At 37.7% G+C, this 23,751-nt stretch overlaps 1 protein-coding gene across 2 annotated transcripts in view; it reads left to right on the top strand.

The window, feature by feature from the left end:
* Window positions 1-21,852, top strand: part of il11ra (interleukin 11 receptor subunit alpha) — a 73,417-nt gene extending 51,565 nt beyond the window's left edge. For both annotated transcript variants that reach the window (XM_030148885.1, XM_030148886.1), the window contains exons 3-12: window positions 3,586-3,652; window positions 9,316-9,482; window positions 10,169-10,283; window positions 10,417-10,577; window positions 13,128-13,291; window positions 14,457-14,601; window positions 15,795-15,899; window positions 17,839-17,941; window positions 18,138-18,217; window positions 20,062-21,852. In XM_030148885.1, the coding sequence (XP_030004745.1) occupies window positions 3,586-3,652; window positions 9,316-9,482; window positions 10,169-10,283; window positions 10,417-10,577; window positions 13,128-13,291; window positions 14,457-14,601; window positions 15,795-15,899; window positions 17,839-17,941; window positions 18,138-18,216 (1,106 nt within the window). In that variant the 3' untranslated portion in view covers window position 18,217; window positions 20,062-21,852. The remainder of the gene's footprint in view (window positions 1-3,585; window positions 3,653-9,315; window positions 9,483-10,168; window positions 10,284-10,416; window positions 10,578-13,127; window positions 13,292-14,456; window positions 14,602-15,794; window positions 15,900-17,838; window positions 17,942-18,137; window positions 18,218-20,061) is intronic.
* The last annotated feature ends 1,899 nt before the right edge of the window (window positions 21,853-23,751 follow it).

Raw genomic sequence — 23,751 nt, forward strand, 5'->3', positions numbered from 1 at the left:
GATATTTGTATTTTGGACAATTTTTAAAAAATATTATTTGCCTTTACTTATAATGGTCCATATCTTGATGGCTTATAACATGGGAAGGGTTACATATATCAATATAGTTACTATTGAGCACTGATAGGAAGTCATATATAGACTTTAATTTGCGTCCATGACCTTTGACCTTGAGGGACTTTGAAGGGTCAAACTCAAGATCACCGATGTCTAGATTTCAACAGTCTTCCTCTCCAAAACTACTGGTCAGATTCATTTCCAAATGTTATATGTAGCTTCCTTGGGACAGTGTCTACAAAGTTGGCACATAGGTTTGAGAAATTATGATATTTTTTAAATTTCTGACAAATTTTTTTAAATGTTAAAAATCTGCCTTTACTTATAATGGTCCATGTTTTGATGGTTTATAACAGGGGTGTCAAACATGCGGCCCAGGGGCCAAATCTGGCCCACCAAAGGGTCCAGTTCGGCCCGCGGGATGAATTAGTGAAATACAAAACTTACACTGAAGAAATTCACAATCAAGGATGTTAAAATAATTATAGGTTAATTTGTTCTAAAGTGGGTCAGACCAATAAAATACTATCATCATAAACTATTAATAATAAAAACCACAAGTTTTCCTCTTTTTTTAATTGTAAAAAAAAGTTAAATTACACAAAAAAATTTATGTTTACAGACTAGCCTTTTACAAAAAATGTGAACAACCTGAACAAATATGAACAATCTGAAATGTCTTAAGAGAATTAAGTGTAGTTGTACCAATATTCTGTCTGTTATTAAATGTTTTGTGTATTTGTAGATCCACTGTGATCTGTAAGTTGTAATGAACATGTGAAAATGAGAAGCTGAGGCCAAATAATGGCATAAATTGTTAAAATTGCACTTTATTTTCTTAATAAATTTCATTTTGTTCATGGTTGTTCATGTTTTTCACATTTTTTAAAGGATAGTTTGTAGATGTAAACGTTTTGATACTATAATTTTACTTTTTTCCACTCTAAAACATAGACATTAGACATACAAATTTTGGAATTGATATTATTTGTATATTCTTATGTTATTATTTTAATCATCCGGCCCACTTCAGGTCATTTTGGGCTGTATGTGGCCCCTGAACTAATATGAGTTTGACATCCCTGGTTTATAATATGTAAATGGTTACAGATATCAGTTTAGTTACTATTAAGCACTGAAAGGAAGTCATATATGGAATTTGTTGAGTTCTCCTCCAGTGAAAGTACCACCCACTTCTATTGGGAGATTGATCTCCTTCATCAAGACCACAGGACTCTAATATAGCAGCAGAACCGGACAACCTCACAAATTCAACTTGTTATAGATTCTCGATAGACCATGCAGATGAGATACAGGGCCACTGATCCTATTCTCATGGTTTGTTTGATGTTCACTGATTCAGATTAATTTATCTAGGTGTGTATTACTTTGACTTAGATGCTCAGTTCAACAGTTATCTGGTTTCTAATGTTAGCCAAGGTGGTTAATCTCTAACATTCTTAATGTGTTTTCCACGTCCAAATGTTTTGGGATGAAGATAAAGATAATATCTGCCGATTAGTCAGCTGTCAACTATTTCTTGCTCTACAATACTATTACTATATCTGCCTTTACTTTAATGCAACCTTAATTAAAACTAAGGTTACACACCTTTCACAGAAAACAAGCTGTTGCCTTTCGTTACTAGTTGTAAATTCATCACGGATACTGAATTACAGGTGATTCTGTTTTTGCTGTATCTGAAGCAGCTGTTCGCTAAAAATCTGCTTTATGTCTTGATACCACAGCCTACATTCAGTACCGTAGAGCTGTTATTTGAACAATTTGTGTCAGTTCCTGTGTTCGACAGTGTTATTAGCTCACCACATCACAGAAAAAAGATATATCATGATCATGTACAAGGACATGTTGAATTCAGATGTTTCTTTTCTAACAGGTGTCTGGGCTACAAAACAATACTGACAAATGTCATAGTATAGTTTTATATTGTGATAAATATTATTGAATTGCATTGGTTAGTTTTGTTTAAATTGTCATCTTTGCCTCCAGAATGCCTCAGAAATGTTTTTTGTTTAATGTCTCTCAACATTAATTTCCATGACTATGATTTTAAATGTTCTACCCATAAATTTCTAAAATATTTTTTCGTGCTCTGACTGCATATAATAATTTTCTACCACAACTAACCATCTACTTTCTTCACATCTCACTTAGAAAGAAAAATCTCCCATAAACGAACTGAACTTAACTTAGCTGAACTGAACTGAACTGAACTGAGTTTATGCAGCATGCAGGACATCTTACCAGCTGTAGCCATGATGTGTCCCAATATTTTTGTGTATATACTGTATAATATACCAAGCTGCATATGTTCATAGTCAATAGTTGAGTTTCCATCCACATATTGCACTATTTAACCTTTTATTTGTAATTCATTGAAAGAAAATTCTAATTCCTGTGTGTTTCCATCCACCCCTGCTGATGTAAATGTTTGTAACGTGCATTAGACAATAACTCTACCTAAGAACCTGGTTTTATGCTACATAGTTTGTCAAAGCCTTGCTCTTCCCACACACTGCCGTTTTGTTGCCCTTTCCCATCTAATATAGTGTTTTTGTTCGTCTCATGAATTAATGCAGGAAACATTGGCAGTATGGTCAGTCTGCACATGCCTGGTGTATTCATCCATTGCCCATTTTTTTTTATTTCTGATGATTCCTGTGGTCATCATCTATTTATTACATGTATTCATCTGTTCCTGTTATACTCCATCACATGTATCAAATTTTCCACCTTCCTGTTCTTTTTTTTTTGTTTTTTTCAATATTTTGAAGGTTTTTCCGATTTCCTCTATTTCCACTTGGGTTTTGATTTTGTTAAAATATAGAATATACCTAAAACCAGCCAGATAGAAGCACTCTTACTGTTTATCAGGGCTGTTCCACTTAAAAGATTCCTTTAAACCTTTGAAGTATTACTGCTGACTGTTTTCTGCTTTTGGAGGACACACACTCTGCCTCTTTTCTCCTTTAGTGAGACAGTTCTTTCTTATTTAATTTGGCCTTAAAATTAAGTGAAATTTGCAGCATTTGGATCAATCATGCAGACATACAGATGAGCTTAAAGTAGATAAAAATGTATGTTTACAATCAGTTGTGTGTCTTGGTGTGTTTAACTTTATGAATATTGTTTAATGGGCCATTAGAGAGCTATCTGTGAATTATTTATTTCTTCTCAACTGCTTTGCTGCTTCTATTATTACTGTAGGGATTTCAGAGTGAATTGTTGATCATGAGTTTTATTTTAATGGTGATCATAATAAACTCTGAGAAGAATAAAACACTGCAGCGGCTTTATTGTGCGTGCCAAAGCCTCCTCAGCCCAGGCTGCAGGTCCCTGACCTTCTATGGTCATGTTATTGTGAAACTGTTGACTCTGTTGTAAACGGTGACGCTTAAATCACACTATTACAGACACACAGTATGTCTGACTGTGCAATATGAAGATACAGTAAGCCACACAGACAACAACCTGCTTTACTGTTTTATTCAATGTTTGTGTTTGCAGTGTCAGGCATCCAGTTCGGGCACTTGGAGTCGAATGTGACGTTGGCGTGCGGGAAGTCGCAAATCTGGTAAGGACAGAGAAATACTGTTTCATTCACTTCCAGCAGATGTTTATGTCTTTTATTTTGTAGTAATCTGCTATTTTAAGACACAGTGGCACCAAGAGACATCAATTATTTAACAAGGTTGCAGAGAACATCCGTGTTTATAATAGATGATCATCATCTGGTGCAGAGTGGTGTAAGTGGTGATCTGTACAGAACGCCCCCTACAGTCTGATGTCTGATCTGTGGAAATACAGTTTTACCACTGCTGTTACTTTTAAGTAGGCAAGTATTTATTGAATCTAATTGTAACTAGAGCTAGTGTAATATTGAAGTTTGAGATCAGATTGTCATAGAAATAACTTTGAGATTCTTTTTCCTGTGAAATTCTGCCACCTCATGCCATAATTGTAATAAAAGTTTAATAATGCACATTTACATAATGAGTAAGCCGAGCCATTTATTGGCATGGAATTCAGAAAGGCATAGCTCTATATTTTGGTTTGGATTTGATTAATAGTGAACATGGAAGATACAGTATGAGAGGACTAAAACACACAGTAAGTAAGTAAAGTTTATTTGTAAAGCGCTTTTCACAGATAAAAATCACAAAGTGCTGTACATAAAATGGGTTCAATAAAACAACATAAGAATAATTTCATAAAATAAATTAAAAAAAACAATACAGAGACCATTACTGAAATATTCAATTAAAATAAAGCGTGTTCTACAGACTAGGGTGCATCATTTTCTCAAAAGTTGGAAAAACAATCTGTCCCCATTCTAAAATCAGGCCACTGTCTAAAATATGGCGCTCTGAACAATATCTTGTCAAAAAAAATCATGTTAAATGGGTCCATCTCAGGGATGAATATTCTGAATATTTGACCAGAATCGACCATCATCAGCGATTGACACCAACTATTTCATTTGATTTGAAGTTGTTGTTTTTTTTTTTTGTTTTTTTTTTACAATTACCTCTTAGCACATTTAGTTTTCATGTAATTGAAGACTATTAAACTCTTATACTTGAAAGCAGTATGACAAACCTTGATAAAGGTTTAGTTCATTGATCCAGTTCCAGGAAACCACACCCTGGGCTATAGTCAGCATATACTGTATACAAGATGATGTCATCCGATCATCTGAAATTTCCTTTACTTTGTAGCATAAGCCGTTAAAACTACTTGCAATGTGTGCACAATTTTATAGTTACTCGGCATTTTTTTGAACTGCCACCAGTCTCTGAACACATCCATATCTGACTTACAGCAAGTGAGAGAAAAGCACACATTTGAGCTCAATAACTAAAAATTTGGTCTCACACAGACATTTCATTTGATTGTACAAAATGGATACTGAAGATGACAAACAGTGTAGTGCTCCATGTCCAGATTTAGGAGCTGTAGCTGAGTCCAATGAAACAAGCAATTCAGAATCTGAGGCTACACCAAGCACAAGAGCACGTGTGACCAGACAGTCTTCATCAATGTTCGGCCTAGGAGAAGGAATAACAGACATTGACGCTATAATCACTGGTTCCAGGCTGCCAACATGTCGCCAAGTCTTGAGATGCACGATGTGACATGTACAAAATGGTACCACAGAGAAAAGAAAAAAGTGGGATTCTGCGAAGTTGGTTTTCAGGAAAATATTGGAGTTCTATGAAAAGGCAAATATCCCAGTTATTTCGGGGTGAAAGGCCTGTGAAAAAATTATTAAACTTCTTGATGACAATGCAAAGCTCCGAGCTATACCCAAGAGTCATAGATCAGCACCATCCATGACAAAACAGATTGAAGAAATGGGCACACAATTAGAACAGACTTTGTTTGTGGCCCATGAATGCTGAGGACTTGATAAAGAATCCTGAGGACTGCCAATTTCTCCAGTCTGTGAAGACTGACCGAAAAGCTACATTTGGTTCATTTGACCTTGCACTTGCTAATGAAACTGGATGGTACCTTCCTCACCTCAAATCCAGAGACCTGGCCAACAGACAAACAAAGCTTACCGAGGATGCGTTGCCAAACTCCGAGCACTCAATGTTGTGAATGACTGCGCCGAGCGAGGTGTCAAATTAAGTTCAGACTTCCTGGGAGCGTCAAAAAGTGAAGAACATTACCAAGATGTACTGCAAGTCGTTGAGCAAGACCGAAAAAGTCATCCCAATCTTCGAAAAAGGAAAAGCATTCTGCACCACAAAGCTGCAAAAGACTCGTCTGATGAATGAAACGACAACGCTGCTAAATAGTGACATTAACTGTCACCGAATAGACTTGTGATGCATAAGTGATTTTATTATTCCAACACTAGTTGTGGATTTATTTGCAAGAGTTTATAGTTAGGTCACTTTATATGTGTTTCACTATGTCATGTGGATTATTATAAAATTGCAATAAAATCTTGAATTAACACATTTTCTCATTTGATTCTTCATCAGTAAAATTTTCATTCGCATGGTGGACCCATTAGATGATGTCAGAAAAGCTTGAAATTTGGTCATAAACTTTAGGAGCTGCATTGAAACAAATTTAGAATAGGGACAAACTGATTTTTGAAAATAAATTTTTTGGCTTGGAGAAGGATGCACCCTACTACAGACCAAAATGCCGATAATTACCTCCGCCAAGGAGGTTATGTTTTTGCCAGGGTTTGTTTGTCTGTTTGTTTGTTTGTTTGTTTGTTTGTTTGTTTGTCTGTCCGTTAGTGTGCAACATAACTCAAAAAGTTATGGACAGATTTGGATGAAATTTTCAGGGTTTCTTGGAAATGGGATAAGGAAGAAATGATTAAATTTTGGTGGTGATCAGGGGTGGGGGGGCCCACGGGGGGGGCCACTGATCAGCCTTGGCGGAGGTCTGCGCTCTCCGAGTGCTTCTAGTTTAACAAGTAAACAGTGTTAATATAATGTAACATAATAACTCCCCCTTGAACTGCAACCTTACCGTGGTGGGGGAGTTTGAGTGCCCGAATGATCCTAGGAGCTATGTTGTCGGGGGCTTTATGCCCCTGGTAGGGTCTCCCATGGCAAACAGATCTTGGGTGACGGGCCAGACCAAGAGCAGTTCAGAAGCCCTTATAGATAAGGAACAAACAAAGACAGTGACGTCGCCTGGTGTGGCGGATGCCTCCTGTATGCCTGCCTGGGGAGGTGTTCTGGGCATGTCCCGCCGGGAGGAGGCCTCAGGGAAGACCTAGGATGCGCTGGAGAGACTATGTCTCTAAGCATGCCTGGGAGTACCTCAGAATCCACCTGGAAGAGCTAGAGGAGGTGTCTGGGGAGAGGAGGTGTCTGGGGAGAGGGAAGTCTGGGCATCCCTGCTTAGACTGTGTCCTCCACGACCCAGCCCCGGATAAACGGCAGACGATGGATGGATGGATGGATAATATAATCATTCTTGAAATATTGATCTAAGGTAAAAAAAAAAAAAAAAAAAATCAAGATTATCCTCCTGCAGTCTTTGTTGGGCAGAAATGACCCATGGTTTTCGTATATTCCTGCACTCTGCCTCTGTCTTCGTTGGGTTGACGAGGCCCTATCAAGCTTACCTCTTCGTATAAACCACCCTCCCACTGCCCTCGTCGGGGCGGACCGACCCTCAGGATCCCAACTTTGCATATAAACAACCTTTCACTGTACTTGTCGGTGGCAGCAGCAACTGCTGGGCGGAACAGGCAGAAGAGGTGTCAGATCTGTCCCTCGAAAAAGGACTGCAAAACATGTACCACATGACACTGATGTCAGAAAAACGACTGCAAAGCCCATTCATTTTCATACTGGCCTGCTTGTGTTGAACAGGTGTTTAGTGACTAAACCCATTGTAGGGGGGGACAGTTTGGCCACACCAACCCAAAAAAGGACACGGGAGAGAGGGATGGATGACAGAATAGTATACACAATACAAAGGTAGTGGAAGGGTTAAATTACTGCAGCGCTACAGTAACTGGTCAAACAATGTGGAAATAACGATAAATACACTATTTCTGTTACTTTCATCCAAGTCTTCTTACTAGAGCCTGACTGATAGGGGATTTTTGGGGCCAATGCCGATACGGATATTGGGGGATAAAAAAAAAAGCTGATATCCCATATATCGGCGGATAACCAATATATCCAATATCTGATATGTCCAAAAAGAACATTGATATACAGAGGATATAATAGTCTTATATTTGATAATGGTGGACATGTGAATTAACAGTTACATCTGTGTTTATCTCACAAAGATAATTTACACAACTTTAAAACGCTGTATACAGCTATCCCCATGGGTCACATACTAGTCTAATATATGACTATTATATGTAATAGTGAATAGTTGAATAGTGAATAGTTCGTAAGACGGCGGGGGATTGCAGTCTGTTACTGTCAAAGTGAAAGTGAAACTGAACAGGCTTTACTATTCCTCTAACTCTCCGGGCAGCACACACACGGGCTGTAGTTCTTACACTATTGAATGGAGACATTTATCATGATAATGTAAAATACAGTTAATAGAAATAAACATTTTTGATGATTATGTGATAATTGTAACTTAATAATTCCCTAAATCTCAACGTAAAGTTCCAATGAAACAATGATCCAGTGGTTTCCAACCAGCAGCTCACTGAAAGAATATGTGAGTTTAATAAAAGGAAATCATGTGCAAAACCTGTTTACATTTCAATCCGGTCTTCTTTTACACAAAACACCATTGTGTTATTTGTAAGTCAGTGATGCTGTAGGTCAGTGATGCTTGCAGGCCAGCAAGTTCACACAAGAAATGACAAAAACAAGGCAAATAAATGGAAAATCCTATGGTTTTCTCATAAGAGTGAAAAAGTGTAGTCATTAACTGATGTACCCTGTTCATAGTATGAACATGTCAGTTGGTAAAAGGTGTAGCACAAAGTAAAACTTCACCAAACTTCACAATAGCTTTTCATAGGACATTCCTGCTCTGTGGTGGTCAAGACATGGTGATACAGAATGTGTTTAAGTGTTAACATTTTACAATTTTTTATGCAAAAGAAAGTGGTTTGAGATCAATAAATGTTACTGATATAACATGAGTAGCTCCATTTTAAGCAATGTATGTTCATATGAAATTAGGTTTATTTGTATGTAGGAGTTTAGATGATATTTGAAATTAAAAATTTTATCGCTCACTTTATTATTTGTTTTTTTTGGCTGTTTTGTCAGTTGATAAAATAAGTATTGAATAAAAAAGACATACAAACACATTTCTTAAACCTGTTTATCAAATGCCTAAACCCATTTACCGGTATATTAAATGACCGTGTGTCTTAGGATACAATTATAGATGTTCAATTATGACCAAAAGTATTATGGTAACAGGTGTATGAGTCTGTGTAGTCAGTTGAAGCAGAGAATAGGAGCAAAAAGGTCCAAAATGGTAAAGTTGTGCCTCTGCTGATACACACTGATGTAACCACAGAACAAATACTAGTTTCACTTCTTATAATGTTGTGTTATAGTAGCAAACAGTAGAGACAGAGATTAGAGGAAAACAATGGGGTGATGGTGCTTCTTGGGAACTGTTTTCAGTCCAAAATTGTGGAAAAGTTGCTCTGCTGCATGGTTCTGTGTGTGCAATGGAATAATATATTGACTTTTAGTTGTTGGCAATCTAAAATGTTTAGTTAAACCATAATAAATGACCTCCGCCATGTTCCCTGACTAGGACACCAGTGGTGTGGCATCTCAACCACAGCTCAGCGTTGCCATGGCACCAAGTGACCTCAAATGGGAGCCTGGTACTGCTACAAGTCGACCACTCAGTACAGGGCGACTACAGTTGCTATGACAACCAGGGGCTCCTCGTCCATTCCATCAAACTCAAGCTGGGCTGTAAGTGTTGTTGTACTTTGTCCAGGCTCACGGCGCCTAATTTAGATGTCGTTACATTTTAACAGACCCACCACTCACTTCTCCTCTTCTTCTGGGACTTAAGTTTTAAAACATTAGTCCAAGTTTCCACCTCGACATTTTAGTCAGTCTCCATCATAAATTTGTTAGTGTTTGGGATAGTTCAGCATAAAAGAAGTTTCACTTCCTCATGACTCTTAACATCATTTCTGTCCTGGTTTCTGCTGTGATGAATAAGATGTGTCTGTAAACATGAAAATACAGCCGCACCACGGCTGATTTTAACAAGATATTTTATTTGAACTGTCATAGCCAGAGTAGCACTTCTATTCCTGAGAGGAAGCTGAACTTATCGGCTATCCCATAGACAGAGCTTTCCACTTCCTGTGACTGTCTTACACAGGAAATAGACTTCCTTTTATGGGACAGGGTACCAAGTACTAAAGGGAGTTTTCCGTTGTAGTTGCCAAGCCTCCCCTAAAAATATTTTTGTTCACGATACGGCCATGAGTACACAGAACTGAGCAGGATAAGGCAGCAAACTATAAAAAATATTAAAACTGAAAGTGTCATTTAAAAAATAAATTAATAAAATGAGAGAAATCACTCCCCACTTCCCCTCCCTCTGTCCTGAAAGTGAACTCACTGCTCTGACTCCTGTTTCCCAGATCCCCCTGGGCTGCTGAGCATTTCCTGTCAAGTGCCCAATCACACACATGTTCGCTGCTCCTGGGTGGAATCTGTTAAGACCTTCCTGCCAGCTGCATACAACGCCTCCTTCAGGTAAACTCATGTCACTGCAGCCCAAAGTTACAGTGACCCCTGCCTCTGTTCTTATTTACTTTAATTATTTTAACCCAACATAGTTAATGTAAACCATGGACATACTGTATTTGTCATTTTGTTGTGTTTTAAGGGACGGTCGGGAGTGGAGGCCATGTATCGTGGACACCACCCACAGGCACTGTGACATAGATCACCCAGCCTTCTGGCAGACCACCCATGTCCTGAGAATCACAGAGACCAATGTCCTTGGCTCCCAGACAACACTGGTGCTGTTAACGTTGCATGAACTATGTAAGCTGGGGACAGGTTTTTGTTTTTGTTTCGTTTCAAATCCCTCAGAGTGAGAATGTGGTTTCATACTGTTGGAAATGACTAAGGATGGGATAAAATATCAATATGGAAATGTATTGTTTTGTGCTTTTTTTAAAACATGCAGGTAGTTTGACTCAACAGAAGACCTGTTCAGACCTGACATTAGCATCTGTCCTGACGAATCCGATGCCAAAAGCTCTAATGCAAAGTCTGACACATGGAGGATGTATTCAGATCCGATCAGTAGTGGTGTATTTGTCCACAGTCTGAACAGGAATGTGTCAGATTAACAGACTGTCCACTCAGTTTACACTGACTGTGTAGCTTGCAAAAAAGAAATCTGAAAAAGCCAACAAAAAAACATTTCAGGTGCTTCATATGTGTGATGCTACGTGCTTGGACTTACCTAACAATGCTCCACCTGTACCATTTCTTTTTCACAGTGAGAAGATGGAGGATCCAGAGTTGTCATAATCTTATACAAATGCAAAAAATCGATTAAGTACTTGAAAATTCAGCTATCTCTGATATAGCAAATGCAATAGTTTAAAGTGTATGGTTTGATTCCCGGCGTCCATTCATGCAGTGAATGTAGGGACAAAAAAAACACTGGCTCAAGCAGCACAGTGGTCAAAATTTGCAAAGAAACAATACATTTCCACTCTGCTCAAGTTGAAATGAAAACTTTCTCTGTTTTTTGGGCTGTACTTGAGCTTTGTATATTTGCATATAGAGCAGGGAAGTCCAATCTGCTCACTTACAGCTGAACAGTTGAGTTCAGGTTAATGTAAAGTCTGAATAGAGTCACCACTTCTCAGATTGATGGTATACATGGACATAGCAGAAGGGACTCGGTGTATATGTTTAAAATAGGCACTAAGCTAAGACTCTATGCCACAGGTGTCAAACATGCAGCCCGGGGGCCAAATCCGGCCCACCAAAGGGTCCAGTCCAGCCCCTGGAATGAATTTGTGAAAACTGCAAAAATTACACTAAAGATATTAACGATCAATAGTGTCAAAATCATTTTATTTCAGGTGCCACATAAAGACACATGCAGTCCAATTAGATTTCAAGTGGGTCAGAACCAGTAAAATATTATCACAATAACCTATAAATAATGACAACCCCAAATTTTCTCTTTGTTTTTTTGGTGTAAAATAAGTAGAATTACATTAAAATGTTTAGATTACCGAACTGTACTTTTACAAAAAACATGAATAACCTGAACAAATATGAACAAATGGAAATGTCTTAAGAAAAGTCAATGCAATTTTACCAATATTCTTCCTGTTACTAAATGTTTTGTGCGATTGTAATGCACATGTGTAAATGATAAACTGATAAACTGAGGCAGAATATTGTTAAAATTACACTTGTTTTTCTTGAGACAGTTCAAGTTGTTCATGTTATTCAGATTTTTAAGGAAAATTTGTAGATGTAAACCTGATCATAATAGAATTTTACTTTTTTCACTTATTATTTTACTGGTTCGACCCACTTGCGATCAAATCGAACTGAATGTGGCCCCTGTACTAAAATGAGTTTGACACCCCTGCGCTATGCAGTTTTAATACAGTGTTTAATGTTATATTCAGGGAAGTTGAGACCACAGTATAATCAATGAACCCATAATTCCTGCTTTTTGCCTCATTCAGGGTATAATTCTTCTATTACGCAAACATTGTGGTGTGTCATAGATGACTGTCTTGCTTTCACTTTTAAATTCTATCTTTTTAGTATTTTTTCTCTCTTGTTTTTTTTTTTTTTACACAAGACCTCATTTAAAATTTGGTTATATTAGTCTCACCTTATTTTGAGCTACAAAACAAAAAAAAACTCAGGCATTTATGTCTTTACACAGTCAAATCATCTTAAATAATAAAACTTGGCAAACTGAGTAGCTTTTCCCTTTACAGTCAATATTACACAGCCAACAAATATTGTAAGACGCATATGAAGAAGCAGGAGATGGCACCAGCTCATGCCTATTGCAAACGAGCAACAAACAAAACATCCTGTCATCTAATATCAGGATGCTGTTGGTGACTGTGTCCTTTTGGTCCTCATTTAATGACCTCAATTATCTTGTTTTGCTGCCTCTTAGTCTGTTTGTTTGAAGTTAATGTCATGTCATTTACAGCATCCTTGAGACAATCTTCAAAGCAGCTGGTGTGCATATTGGATATTTCTTATTGTTATGGTCGACCTCCACTTGTGCTTTTTTTTCCCCACATATGTGTGAAAAGACTGTAGTGAGGTTCAGGGTTTCAGATGAAAAGAAAGAACAAATTGGCTTTTTGATCCAGAATATTGATATATTCATAAAAGCTTCAATGAAAGCTCAGTTTCAAGTGTTTTCATTGACTTCAGTTAAATTCATGACAACATAGTGAAATGGTCAGAGTCGAAGCGAATGACATTACTTACTATTGCTTTAGTTAATATATTAAAACTGTGTTTTATTATGTTCCAGTAGTGTTAGTACCTGTGGATAAATGTCTTTGTTTCCTTTGTCTCTCCCTGCAGTAAAACCAAACCCTCCAGAGGCAGTGTCAGTGAGCCCATTAGAAGGATATCCCAAAAAGCTTCAAGTCTCCTGGGATTTTCCATCGTCTTGGCCTCAGCATGATGCATTTCCCCTCATGTTTCATGTCAGATACAGGCCTTTGGGATCCATATACTGGTCAGAGGTTTGTATAAGGCCACAAGTGTGACCCAGATCCTTTTTATACTTCTAATTTATTATGTGTAGTGTTTGCTCTTGTATTCCATTTTTATTGTGTGTCATGCTGTCATTACACTGGAATTTCCGAGATCCATCTGTCTGTCTATACATCCAGCCATCCATCCATACTTTTAATCTAGTGATTAAAAAGGTTTGTGTGTGGTCATGTACTTGTGTGGAGTGTGCATTGGAGTCTGAGTCAGACAAAGTCATTATCAGAGGTCATTGAAAAGCTAGTGTTGTGATGTTGCAGCTGTAGATGAGCAGAAAAGAGGCACTCAACAAATGATGTGCAAGTGCAAGGATTCTCACAGGAAATCCGACTCAAGTCTTCCACACAGAAGTGGCTAGAATTGTTGGTAATGGATTTAACTAATGACAACAAATATCTTGACCCCAACAAGAACAACAAAAAACAGACTCCATCACATGCAAGCACCTAGATATTTTTAAACTCTTTGCCTCAAATAAAACTCATATGTTGTGATCTAGTTGCATTAAAGAAAAGTCTATGCTCACTTTTTTTACTGAAAACAAGATTTATATGTACAGTATTTATTTAAAAGCAAAAAAAGACAACAGAGCGAAACAAGTAGCATCACAATAGCAACGATTTAGATCCCGTTTGTCATTTTATCTACTATAAAGGTGTATTTCGTGAGCTCATCATGAAAATGACTGAGTGATCTTTAAATCACAATGACTGTATAAAGTAAAGGCAGCTTGTAGGAAAATACCATATATATTGGACATCGCGGGTGTCATGTGCTAATATAAACCATTGCTTGTGGTTTGGTGGGGTTTGGTGGCTGGTAATTTAAAACAGACACACTTTTGTAGTTAAGTTCAACGCAGTAATCAATAGCACAGTTTAGACATTAAAATTCTAGTTGGATTTGACATGTGCTAGATAACAGCTCATTAAACCAGAGTCTTCTTTCAACATGTTCTCAGTGGCATATTTTGGTGGGTAAATGTGAGTCAGGCCAAAAACAATAAAAACTAAAAAAAAATGTTGATCAGGCAGTTCCACTGAACTGCTGTCTTATTTATTTAAACCTTTCCTTCATGTGATTCCACCAGCTGTTCTTCCTGTTCACTGCTGCGTTCGCTGTCTGTCTCTCATCCAGATCTTCTCCGAGGACACATCAGTCATGATATTCGACGCCCTGGCTGGTCATGTCCACCAGATTCAGGTCCGAGCCCGGGACGAGGTGAACTCGGAGAGCCAGTGGAGCGAATGGAGTAACCTGGTTTTCGCCCACCCTTGGGAAGGTTAGCAGAGAAATTTCCAAAATCAGAATCTATTCATCATGATATTCAGTCAGAATAATGTTATTTACTGTACACAATAATGGCGAAAGCTGCAGCCATCCCAGAATGCTCAGCTAACCCTCAAACAGCACATAAGAAAAATTAGCATTTTCCTTTAGCTGATGCTAAGTAATGAATGCTAAGTAATGAAACATGTTTTTTGAGTTGTAAACAAAATTATGACTCAACTAGAAAAGCACTCGGAGACCACAGACCCCCCTCCGCCAGGCAGATCCCCCCCCCCACGATCACCATTTGTTCCTTGGGCCAGTATCAACATTTCCTGAAAATTTCAGCAAAATCCTTCCATAATTGTTTTGACTTATCTTGCTAAAACACAGACAAACAAATCCCCCCCCCCCCCCCCCCCCAACAAAAAAAAAAGAAAAACTTACAGCTGCACAAACAATAAACACAAATATGTGCTTTTCACTCAACCTCACTCACTGACTGCTGTTTGTATACTCACTCTCCATCACCTGGAAGCACTGCAAGTACGTCGCTTCCAGCCGGCAATGGCTGCTCCCCATAGGTTCTGCCCCTGCATGTAATTCACGTCATAAAAAAGTCCAGTGTGGTGCATTTATGGTGATTTTTTTTTTTTTTTTTTTTTTACTGAATTTGTGTCTCTCTTGCTTATAAGTAATACATAAAGCACAATTAATGTCATAAGCATAACTAGTACTGGTACCCTTTAAGGTCAGATTTGCCAAGACAGATGTTATTGCCTGCTGTGAACCCGGCTGTAGTGAACATAAAAGGCTTCCATTTAATTATATTAGAATATTTAACTGAGGTGCATTCCTTAAGCAGTCATAAAAATTTTCTTACTGACCCTTGAAAAGTCAGTCATGAATGAAAATGTGTGGGAAGCGCTTGAAAATTATTTTACCACATCTACCAGGTTTTTCAGAGAAACTGGACTCAAATTTTTTTCCTTTTTGTCCTCATGTTTTATACTTGAAATATGATATTAATAGGGACAAATCCCCTTACATTATGCTTGTTTGTATTTGAATACACACCATACAAAACAAATCAAACATGATTAAGAACAAAAATCATACCGTTGAATGACTAACAAGTATGTAAGACCAAACTGCAAAAGAACCGCTTTGTTCTTACTGTTTTGCCATTTATATGATTTCTTACAGTCGACACCACACATGGACCTGCAGTAGATGAGGGGTCAGAAGTAATTCCAGTTATTATTTTTCCTGCCAGGACAAACCCGGAAACCTCAACAGCAAAGTCACACAGTAAGTACGGCCTTTTGGAGTACAGGTAAAGGTGTAAAGTCTGTTTTCAAGTAACTAAGGGTAGAAATCCTCCCGTTACTATTACTACTATTGCTCAATTCAGGTGCATCAGAGTTACTGGTAAAACTTGCCTCAACAAAGTCAGAACCAAAACATCGATTGTCATGTTTCCACTACGTAGTACCGGCTCAACTCGACTCTGCCATTTGGCGTTTCCGTTACTCAAAAGAACCTGGAATCTGGTACTTGGTACTAGTTTTTTGGTGTCTGCTCGGCCGAGGTTCCAAAATGGGGGAAGAGATACTAAAACGTGACATGTAAACGCTGCAGACCACTGATTGGTCAGAGAGTTGTCTCTGCATCATTGCGTCATCAATGTGTGAAGTTTACAGTAAATATATTGGTAGGTTAATCCACATGATGGCAGCCTGCAAAACTATACCGTGGTTGGTCGAGGAGGTTCAGGTATTTCTGTCCTTGGTGGCTGACAAAACAATTCAGCTTGACAAGGCAACATGCAGCGAGTGAGTTTATCAGCAACTCTCTGAGAAGACATCATGGAAGTTGCGCGCCGCATCGCTATGACATCCAGGTATTCTAAAGTCGGTTGTATCCTGTAATGGAAACAGTCTCCAGGAATAGTACCTGGTACCCGCATCAAGTCAGTTCCATGTAGTGGAAATGTAGCATATTACCTGTTTTGTAGTGAAGGTATTAACACCACCTACTTGATGCGTCTTCAAACATGTTAGATTATTTCTTCATCCTCTTTTGAGCCGATGTGAATCTTCTCTTGGGATCACCCTTTTTTAAACAACAGCAAAAATTTTTTACTTGGCACATTTTTTGGCAGGAACAAGATGCATCTTCAGTTATTATTGTGGCAAAAACATCTGACAAGGCATTATTTACTGTTATTATAGCTGAGATAGAAACAGTGCCAGTACCTTGTGTCTGGCATCATCACCAAATTATATGTAATTGTAGTAAATTGCACCTGCAGGGTATTGGGTTGTTTTTTTAACACCTTGCACACTGGATGAAAAGTTAAGTGCATATAGCTCACTCGATACAGAGGCTAAAATAAGAAAAAACAACCTTCCGAGCCTGTAAAATATACACATCCATGATGTACACAACAAGTATGCACTTGTAAACATGCACACACCCACTCACAGTATATACAAGGGAGATTAATGCGCACAGTTTTGGCAGCAGAATAAAGTGCTGCTGGGAACCAGATGTCTTCTTGGTGTGTTAGTGTTCACACGTTTGTGTTGGCCTTTCCAGATGTGTACACAAATCATTTGGTGAATCTGTAAATTAAATCTGCATTTGTGCATTTTATTAATGAGTATCTGTGCTTTGTTTTGCTTTGTTTCAGACTTCAAACCCATGAGTTTTCTCTAGTTTGTGTGTCTGAGAGAGGCTTGTTTACTCCTCACAGAATGATAAATACATGTTTCTGTGAAAACCATAATGGCATATTTAAAATTAACTTCTCACCAAAGAGCAATTAAGTCAGAGAACACACACATTCCATGTTTTTTTTTTTCCTCATTTTTCTTCAACACACATGATGATGGATCAAGTATGTGTACTATGAAAATACTCTGTTTTTGACGATAAACGACAACAGATTTGTGTTTCATTTGTCTCACTGTCTGTATCCTGTCATTCATTCATTGGTTCTTAACTTTCGTTTCTTGACCCTACACACATCTGTTACACTTTATTTTTCCAGTCTTAATCTCCACTCTATCATGCATCTGTTCCTTCTTCTTTTCTCAGTATCTCCAGTGCTCTCTCCATCTATTTCGACTTATAATACATTCAATTTTGTTATCTTAACTGTCTTTCTCCACGTCTTCCACCCCGGTGTGTTTCACTGATCTTCCCTGTTTGTTTTTTTTTCCTTTCTGACTCTTGTCCCATACAGATCCTGCATTTGAGGAAGAAGGTAATTTGGGTTTGGTGATTCTGCTGGTTTTGTTCTCTGTGGTCATCCTCACCACCGTCCTTTCCCTCATCTTTGTCGTGTGGTAAGACTCACACACTTGTTTGCATCACACTCAGTACAAGCACACACACGTGTCCCACATCCACAAGCCACAGCTTTTCAGTTTCTTTTTTTTCTCCTTCCTTTTTCAGACTGTGTCCTGTTCTTATTTCACCAATACTTAATGAAACTCACTTTTTTTTTTTTAACATTTTCTTGCTGGTTGTTGTTGTTTCCAGGGTGAGGCAGAGGCGACGCAATCATGTGACCAAACAGGAACTCACCTCCATGGTCAAGATGAAGTCCATGCCAATCTAATGTGAGACATGAACAAACAGTTTAAAGGGGTTCTATGTAGTACTGATATTCCAAACTCCTAAACAGCAGGGAAAAGTCACATACAAGAACACACACAGGATCAAAACCACCAATGAATCAACACTATGTATCCACAGACTGTATCACTCACTGAATAAAGTATAAAACTCACTTTTTACACACATCTGTATTATGGTATCATCAAGTTTTCTTCAAACTAAAACTCAAAGCTGCTTATTTTGACAGTCGCTTAAAATTACACTGTGCTGCATGTGCTGATAGTTTACATTATAGCTCTGTTAGCTTAGCTCTGGTTTTAGACACAAAGCATCCACAGTAAAACCACAAAATACCTCTGTTTTCTGTAGGTTTGTGTTGTCAGTAGCTGCAGTAAAGATCTGTTTAGAATCAAACAAGGTCAGAACTGTCACAGTTTAGTCTGGATCAACAATTGGCAGTTTAGCAAAGATAATAACATCCCATAACAAGTGGTGCCAGACACAACAAACCCCGCCCCTTGCAGATATTTTAGCTTATTATAGCATGGATCCAGCTGATGTCATCATGTCTATGCGTGTGCCGATGTCAGCATATCAACTGCTTCTATATATGTGCCAAGTCTGAAGTAAATTGAAACAAAATGTATGTTTTTATAGACATTTGAAATGAAATGTCGCCCATGAAAAGTGAATGGGGAAAAAAAGAATAAAAAATTGATAACTTTTGACCTACTTTTCCCAGAATGTAATCAGATTTATTCTTGGTCACTGGCAATCTATAAACCCAATATGGTATGAATTCAACCAATAGTTTTGCTGCTAGAGTGTTAACAAACAAAGACACAAACAAAGAAACAAACCGAACCAAAAACAATACACCTTGCCTCCCCTTTGGGGGGTGGGGTAATAACTTAACACCTTTTTAAGCTTCATAATCAAACTCATTTGTGTAGAAGAAATGCTGCCATTTCAGCATCAAACTCCATTCTTTTCATTTATTTTTGTGTCCATTGGAGAAAATAACTTACTTTCACTGACTCTTCTTTGTGGTTCTCATTCTATCTGATCACTTTCTGATGCTTTGATCCTTGTGGTGTTAGTTTTCATCACCATGGGAGACCATCAGAGTGACTCACTACTCCCTTTAGTGGTCACATAATCCCTGACTGTCAGTGTGAATAAATTCAATTCATATCTCTACAAACTGATACATTGGCAACTTTGGTAGAACTTCATCGCTCCTTATTCTAAACACACTAATTTTATGTATACATATATATATATATATATATATATATATATATATATATAATTTATTTATTTGAAATAGAAGTACTACATGTAGCCCCTTTGAGGTCATTTTGTCATGTGTTTAAAGAGCTTTCATACAGCCACATGTAGTTCTTTTTAAATCTCATTAGGTAGATAGATATGAGTTTCATGATGATTAACAGCTTCTGTGGCAAAGAAAGTTAACTCCCTAATACGTGTTGCTTCTTATACAACTCCCACAAAATGCCTCAAATACAAGCAAAGAAAATGAAAGTAGATTAGCAAGGGTTTCCTTTCGCAAGAACTAAACGGGTGAAACTTTGCTATAAACAAAGCCGAGAAAAGCCTTTAGAAATCCAGCCAAGTTGTGATTATAAGCCTGACATACACAAAAACACAGATTATAACCTTCTTACTATTCCTGCATATCTCTGATCCAGCTCTGTTATTTAAAAACTGTCTCCAAGGCAGTGCTTAATTACAATATGATTTATACATTGGTTTAACATTCTTTTTTCCACTTTCCTCGCAGCTTGTCTCGCTGACTCATTTTCTATTTGTCGTGTTGTTTCAGGTTGATTCCAAGCATCTTCTCCACATCGGCCCGTTCTAGGGCTCTTCCTGAGGGTCAACCCCTGACTTTGCCACTGCACCAAGCTGAAGGTCCGAGTTCAGCTACATCACCCACAATGCATCAGTCAGACTCTACCCAGAATCCACGGTGACAGGAACAAACCCATACACAGAGCTTTGCAGAGCAGGGTAAAGTTTGTATTTTGCAGATGCACATGCACAGGATTTTCCTGGACATATTGAGTGAACATATCCAGTTACACTACCCATAATGCATCTGCTGGCACCACCCTGCCTTCGTGTCCTCGGAGACGAAGAAACACAGACTCTAATTTGTTACTTTTCGGGAGCTCCTTTTAGTAGGAGATGACCCTGCACCAGGACATCTGAGTTTACTCACAACCAATGCTGCTTCAGGTGGAATGACTCCTTTAATGTTTTTTTCTTTTTTTTTTTTTTTTTTGGAGAGAGGTGACTTGGATTTGGTTTTAACTTTGGAAGTTTTAGGCTACATGTAAGGACCAGGTGTGCAGCTGCCAAAAAGGAGTAAGTGGAAGATTTTTACTCGGACATCGATCTTCACTCAACCAGAACTCCTCAAGGTCTCTTTTTTTTTTTTAATTTGTTGTGAGAACGAAAGAGATTATTATGCGTCTGATATGACATCGACTGACCAACCGACTCAATGCTGTGAAGGAATCATACCTTATGCCAGTCTCTCTGTGTGTGTCTGATGCCAAAGCAGCAACTATCGGGCATTACGGTTTAGCTGGGGGGCAGGAAGTGACTCGAATGGACTCGGGTGGGTGGGTTGGGTTATAGCGGCTTTACTTCTACTACATTTATGACACGTGCTTTTATGTTGCATGTTACGCTTGTTTTGTTGTCTTGTAGTGCGAGCCTTTTCGGCCATACCTCCCTCAGTCCATCCATCCACTGTCATTGAATGGGAGACACACAGGGGGAAGAAAGAGAGAGATAACAAAAGATATACTGGCCTTTCACAAACCACCAGCATCATCATACTATGTAGATCTCAGTGATTTAAAAAAAAAAAAAAAAAACACATAACTTTTAGATAAATTATCATCAGTCCTGTCTAAATATTACCCTCTAATCTCCTCTCAGCTGTCAGGTGTGATTAAAAGTTTGTTTTTATTGCAGATTAAACAGTGTTTCCCCTTCAGGGATCATCAAACCCAGCCTAATTAAATCAAATCCAGCCTAGTTTTTCTCCTTTTTTTATGTTGTTGGGTGTCAAATTAGAGTAGTTCCATAAAACTTGGACCATTTTGAGATCAGGACAACAGATTTACCGTCTGTGGCTTATATTTACTCATACAGTTTACACTCGTTATCACTGTAGGATTAATAGGTCATGTAATGACCTGACAAACCAAAATGGACTGAATTTTTATATCACGTCATATGATATATATAATGAAAATGATTATTTACTTAAATGGTGATTTTTTTTTTTTTTTTTTTTTTTAACGTCAACATTATCGTGGAAAAGAAGGTTTTTGTCAAATGGATGGATTAATCGGTAAATCATTTAACTTCAGTCTTTAGTTTCTTTTTCAACGTGATCAAAGATGCTGGGTTTGATGTGTTAAAAAAATATTTAGTTTTGACAACATTTATGGAGATTAGAGATCAGTTACAAAACACTGTAAAATGTTACTGATAATGTTACAGGCTTTTATAGGCTTAGAAGTAAAATGCAGATTGATTTATTTAGGAATGTATTTGGGGACAAAACGTGGCAAAAAATATTAATATAATTTTAAAAAAACAGCTCTTATGACTTAAGTCTTGCAGAAATCAGGTCAGCTGAACTCTGACCTGAGTCACCACATTTCGAGCGTCTCCTAAACAGCACTACTGTAGGTTTAGTTTCAATATGGATGAAGTGGATGCAGAAAAGCGCAAATATATATTCTTGTGTCGATTTTTCAGTGCTGTGCGAACACATTTACTAGTGAAGCTCACTTCTAAACTTTGACATGTGGGTGAGTGGGATGCAGAACTCACTTCTCCCTCAGAAGGGAAGCAAACAGTAAAATATGGATGGAAATATACAGTCACATGTGTTAATGTACACTACAGTCCAGTACAGTCCACATCAGTGGGATAAAAAAAAAAAGACATTTTTTATACTGGCATTCAATCATGAGCACTAAGCTTTGACAATCACTCAGAATCAGTAGGATTTGTTTACACTGTGTTTCAACACAATTACAGATACATGGCAGTAATTTAACGACTAGTAAAGTTGTCATCAGTGAGGACATTTACATGCACACTAATATTCCACTATTATTCTGAATGACAAGTGTAAAAATGGCTTTGTTCCAAATGGAGCAAGTTCCACCAGAAAAAGAGAAATCGGTGTTAATGAATAAATAAATAAATAAATACAGGTTGCTTTTTGAGTTTTAGCTGATAGGAAAGGTTTCTTAGGGAAATAATCAATTTTGCGATTTAATTACTTGCCACGATTTTTCTTTAAAGTCTCTAGTAACGATAAACGCTCCAAAGAAAAGTCCACAGTTTTCATCAAAAAGGGAAACAGGGACATCTGATTATTAAAAAAATAGGAATTCAACATGTTTTAGACGTAAGGAAGTATTGATTTATTTGAAGAAACAAAAAGGGGGGCTGAGTTCACACAGAGCAACTTCCACAAGTGGAAAACTGAAAAACCCCATTAATTTTTCTTTTTTTTTTATCAGCACCGTGTACATGTGACATGGCAAGACAGACTTTCATCACATACGTTTGGTCACATTATGATAAAAAAGGAAAATATCATTGGAAATTAATTGATGAAAGCAATAATCATTACAAATAAAACGAATAAGAACCAAATTAACAGATGAAAATATAAAGGAAAATTCAGGTTTAAGGCTCAAAGATATAAATGGAAAAAAAGCTAAATAGTGAACAATAAAGTAGATATCTAAATGTGTATTTGTTACATGTTTTTTTAAATGAAGAAAACACTATAAAAACCCTCATAAATTAATTTAATCTGTTACTTACATGCAGTCGGATCTTAATGAAGATCCATTTTCAGTCCAAATTCTTAGAATAAATGTTTCTCTGTTAAAATCCCTACTTTTAATTGGAGTTTCACGCGGCTGCATGTAAACAGGAACATTAGTGGAATATTCATTTCCATCAGCTGTAAACAGCTTAAAGGCCCATTGATGCTCAGTTTTCGTACATAAATGGTTTTGTCTGTTTCTAACAATGTCAAGTGTCACTGCCTTTATACTTAGACGCATCCATTGTGTTAGAATGCCCGTTCCATCCACCAGAGGGCACCGCTCTTCATTAACATCCTGGCTGAATACCACAAAGAAGAGAAAAGGTTTTTTTTTTTTTTTTTAAGAAGAAAGTCAATAATAACAAATGAGGTGACAACAGAGGAGGTTTTACTAATGTTTATACTAATGTCGATATTGAGAAGGGTAGTTGTCATAAATGTGTCTGTAGTTTTTAACTAACTCACACAGTCCAACTTTGAAAAGTACCACCATTTCTGGAAATTATTGTCTTCAAATCTTAACACTGCCCCCTGTGGTTACCGGTGGTATTGCTCCGTATTCTCTGTTTGGGTTCACGTCCACAAACTCCCAGGGAGCGGACAGAAATACAGAGGTAATGAACACAGAGGACGGACAGA

The sequence above is a fragment of the Sphaeramia orbicularis genome, chromosome 12 (assembly GCF_902148855.1).
Source record: "Sphaeramia orbicularis chromosome 12, fSphaOr1.1, whole genome shotgun sequence".
Taxonomy (NCBI): domain Eukaryota; kingdom Metazoa; phylum Chordata; class Actinopteri; order Kurtiformes; family Apogonidae; genus Sphaeramia; species Sphaeramia orbicularis.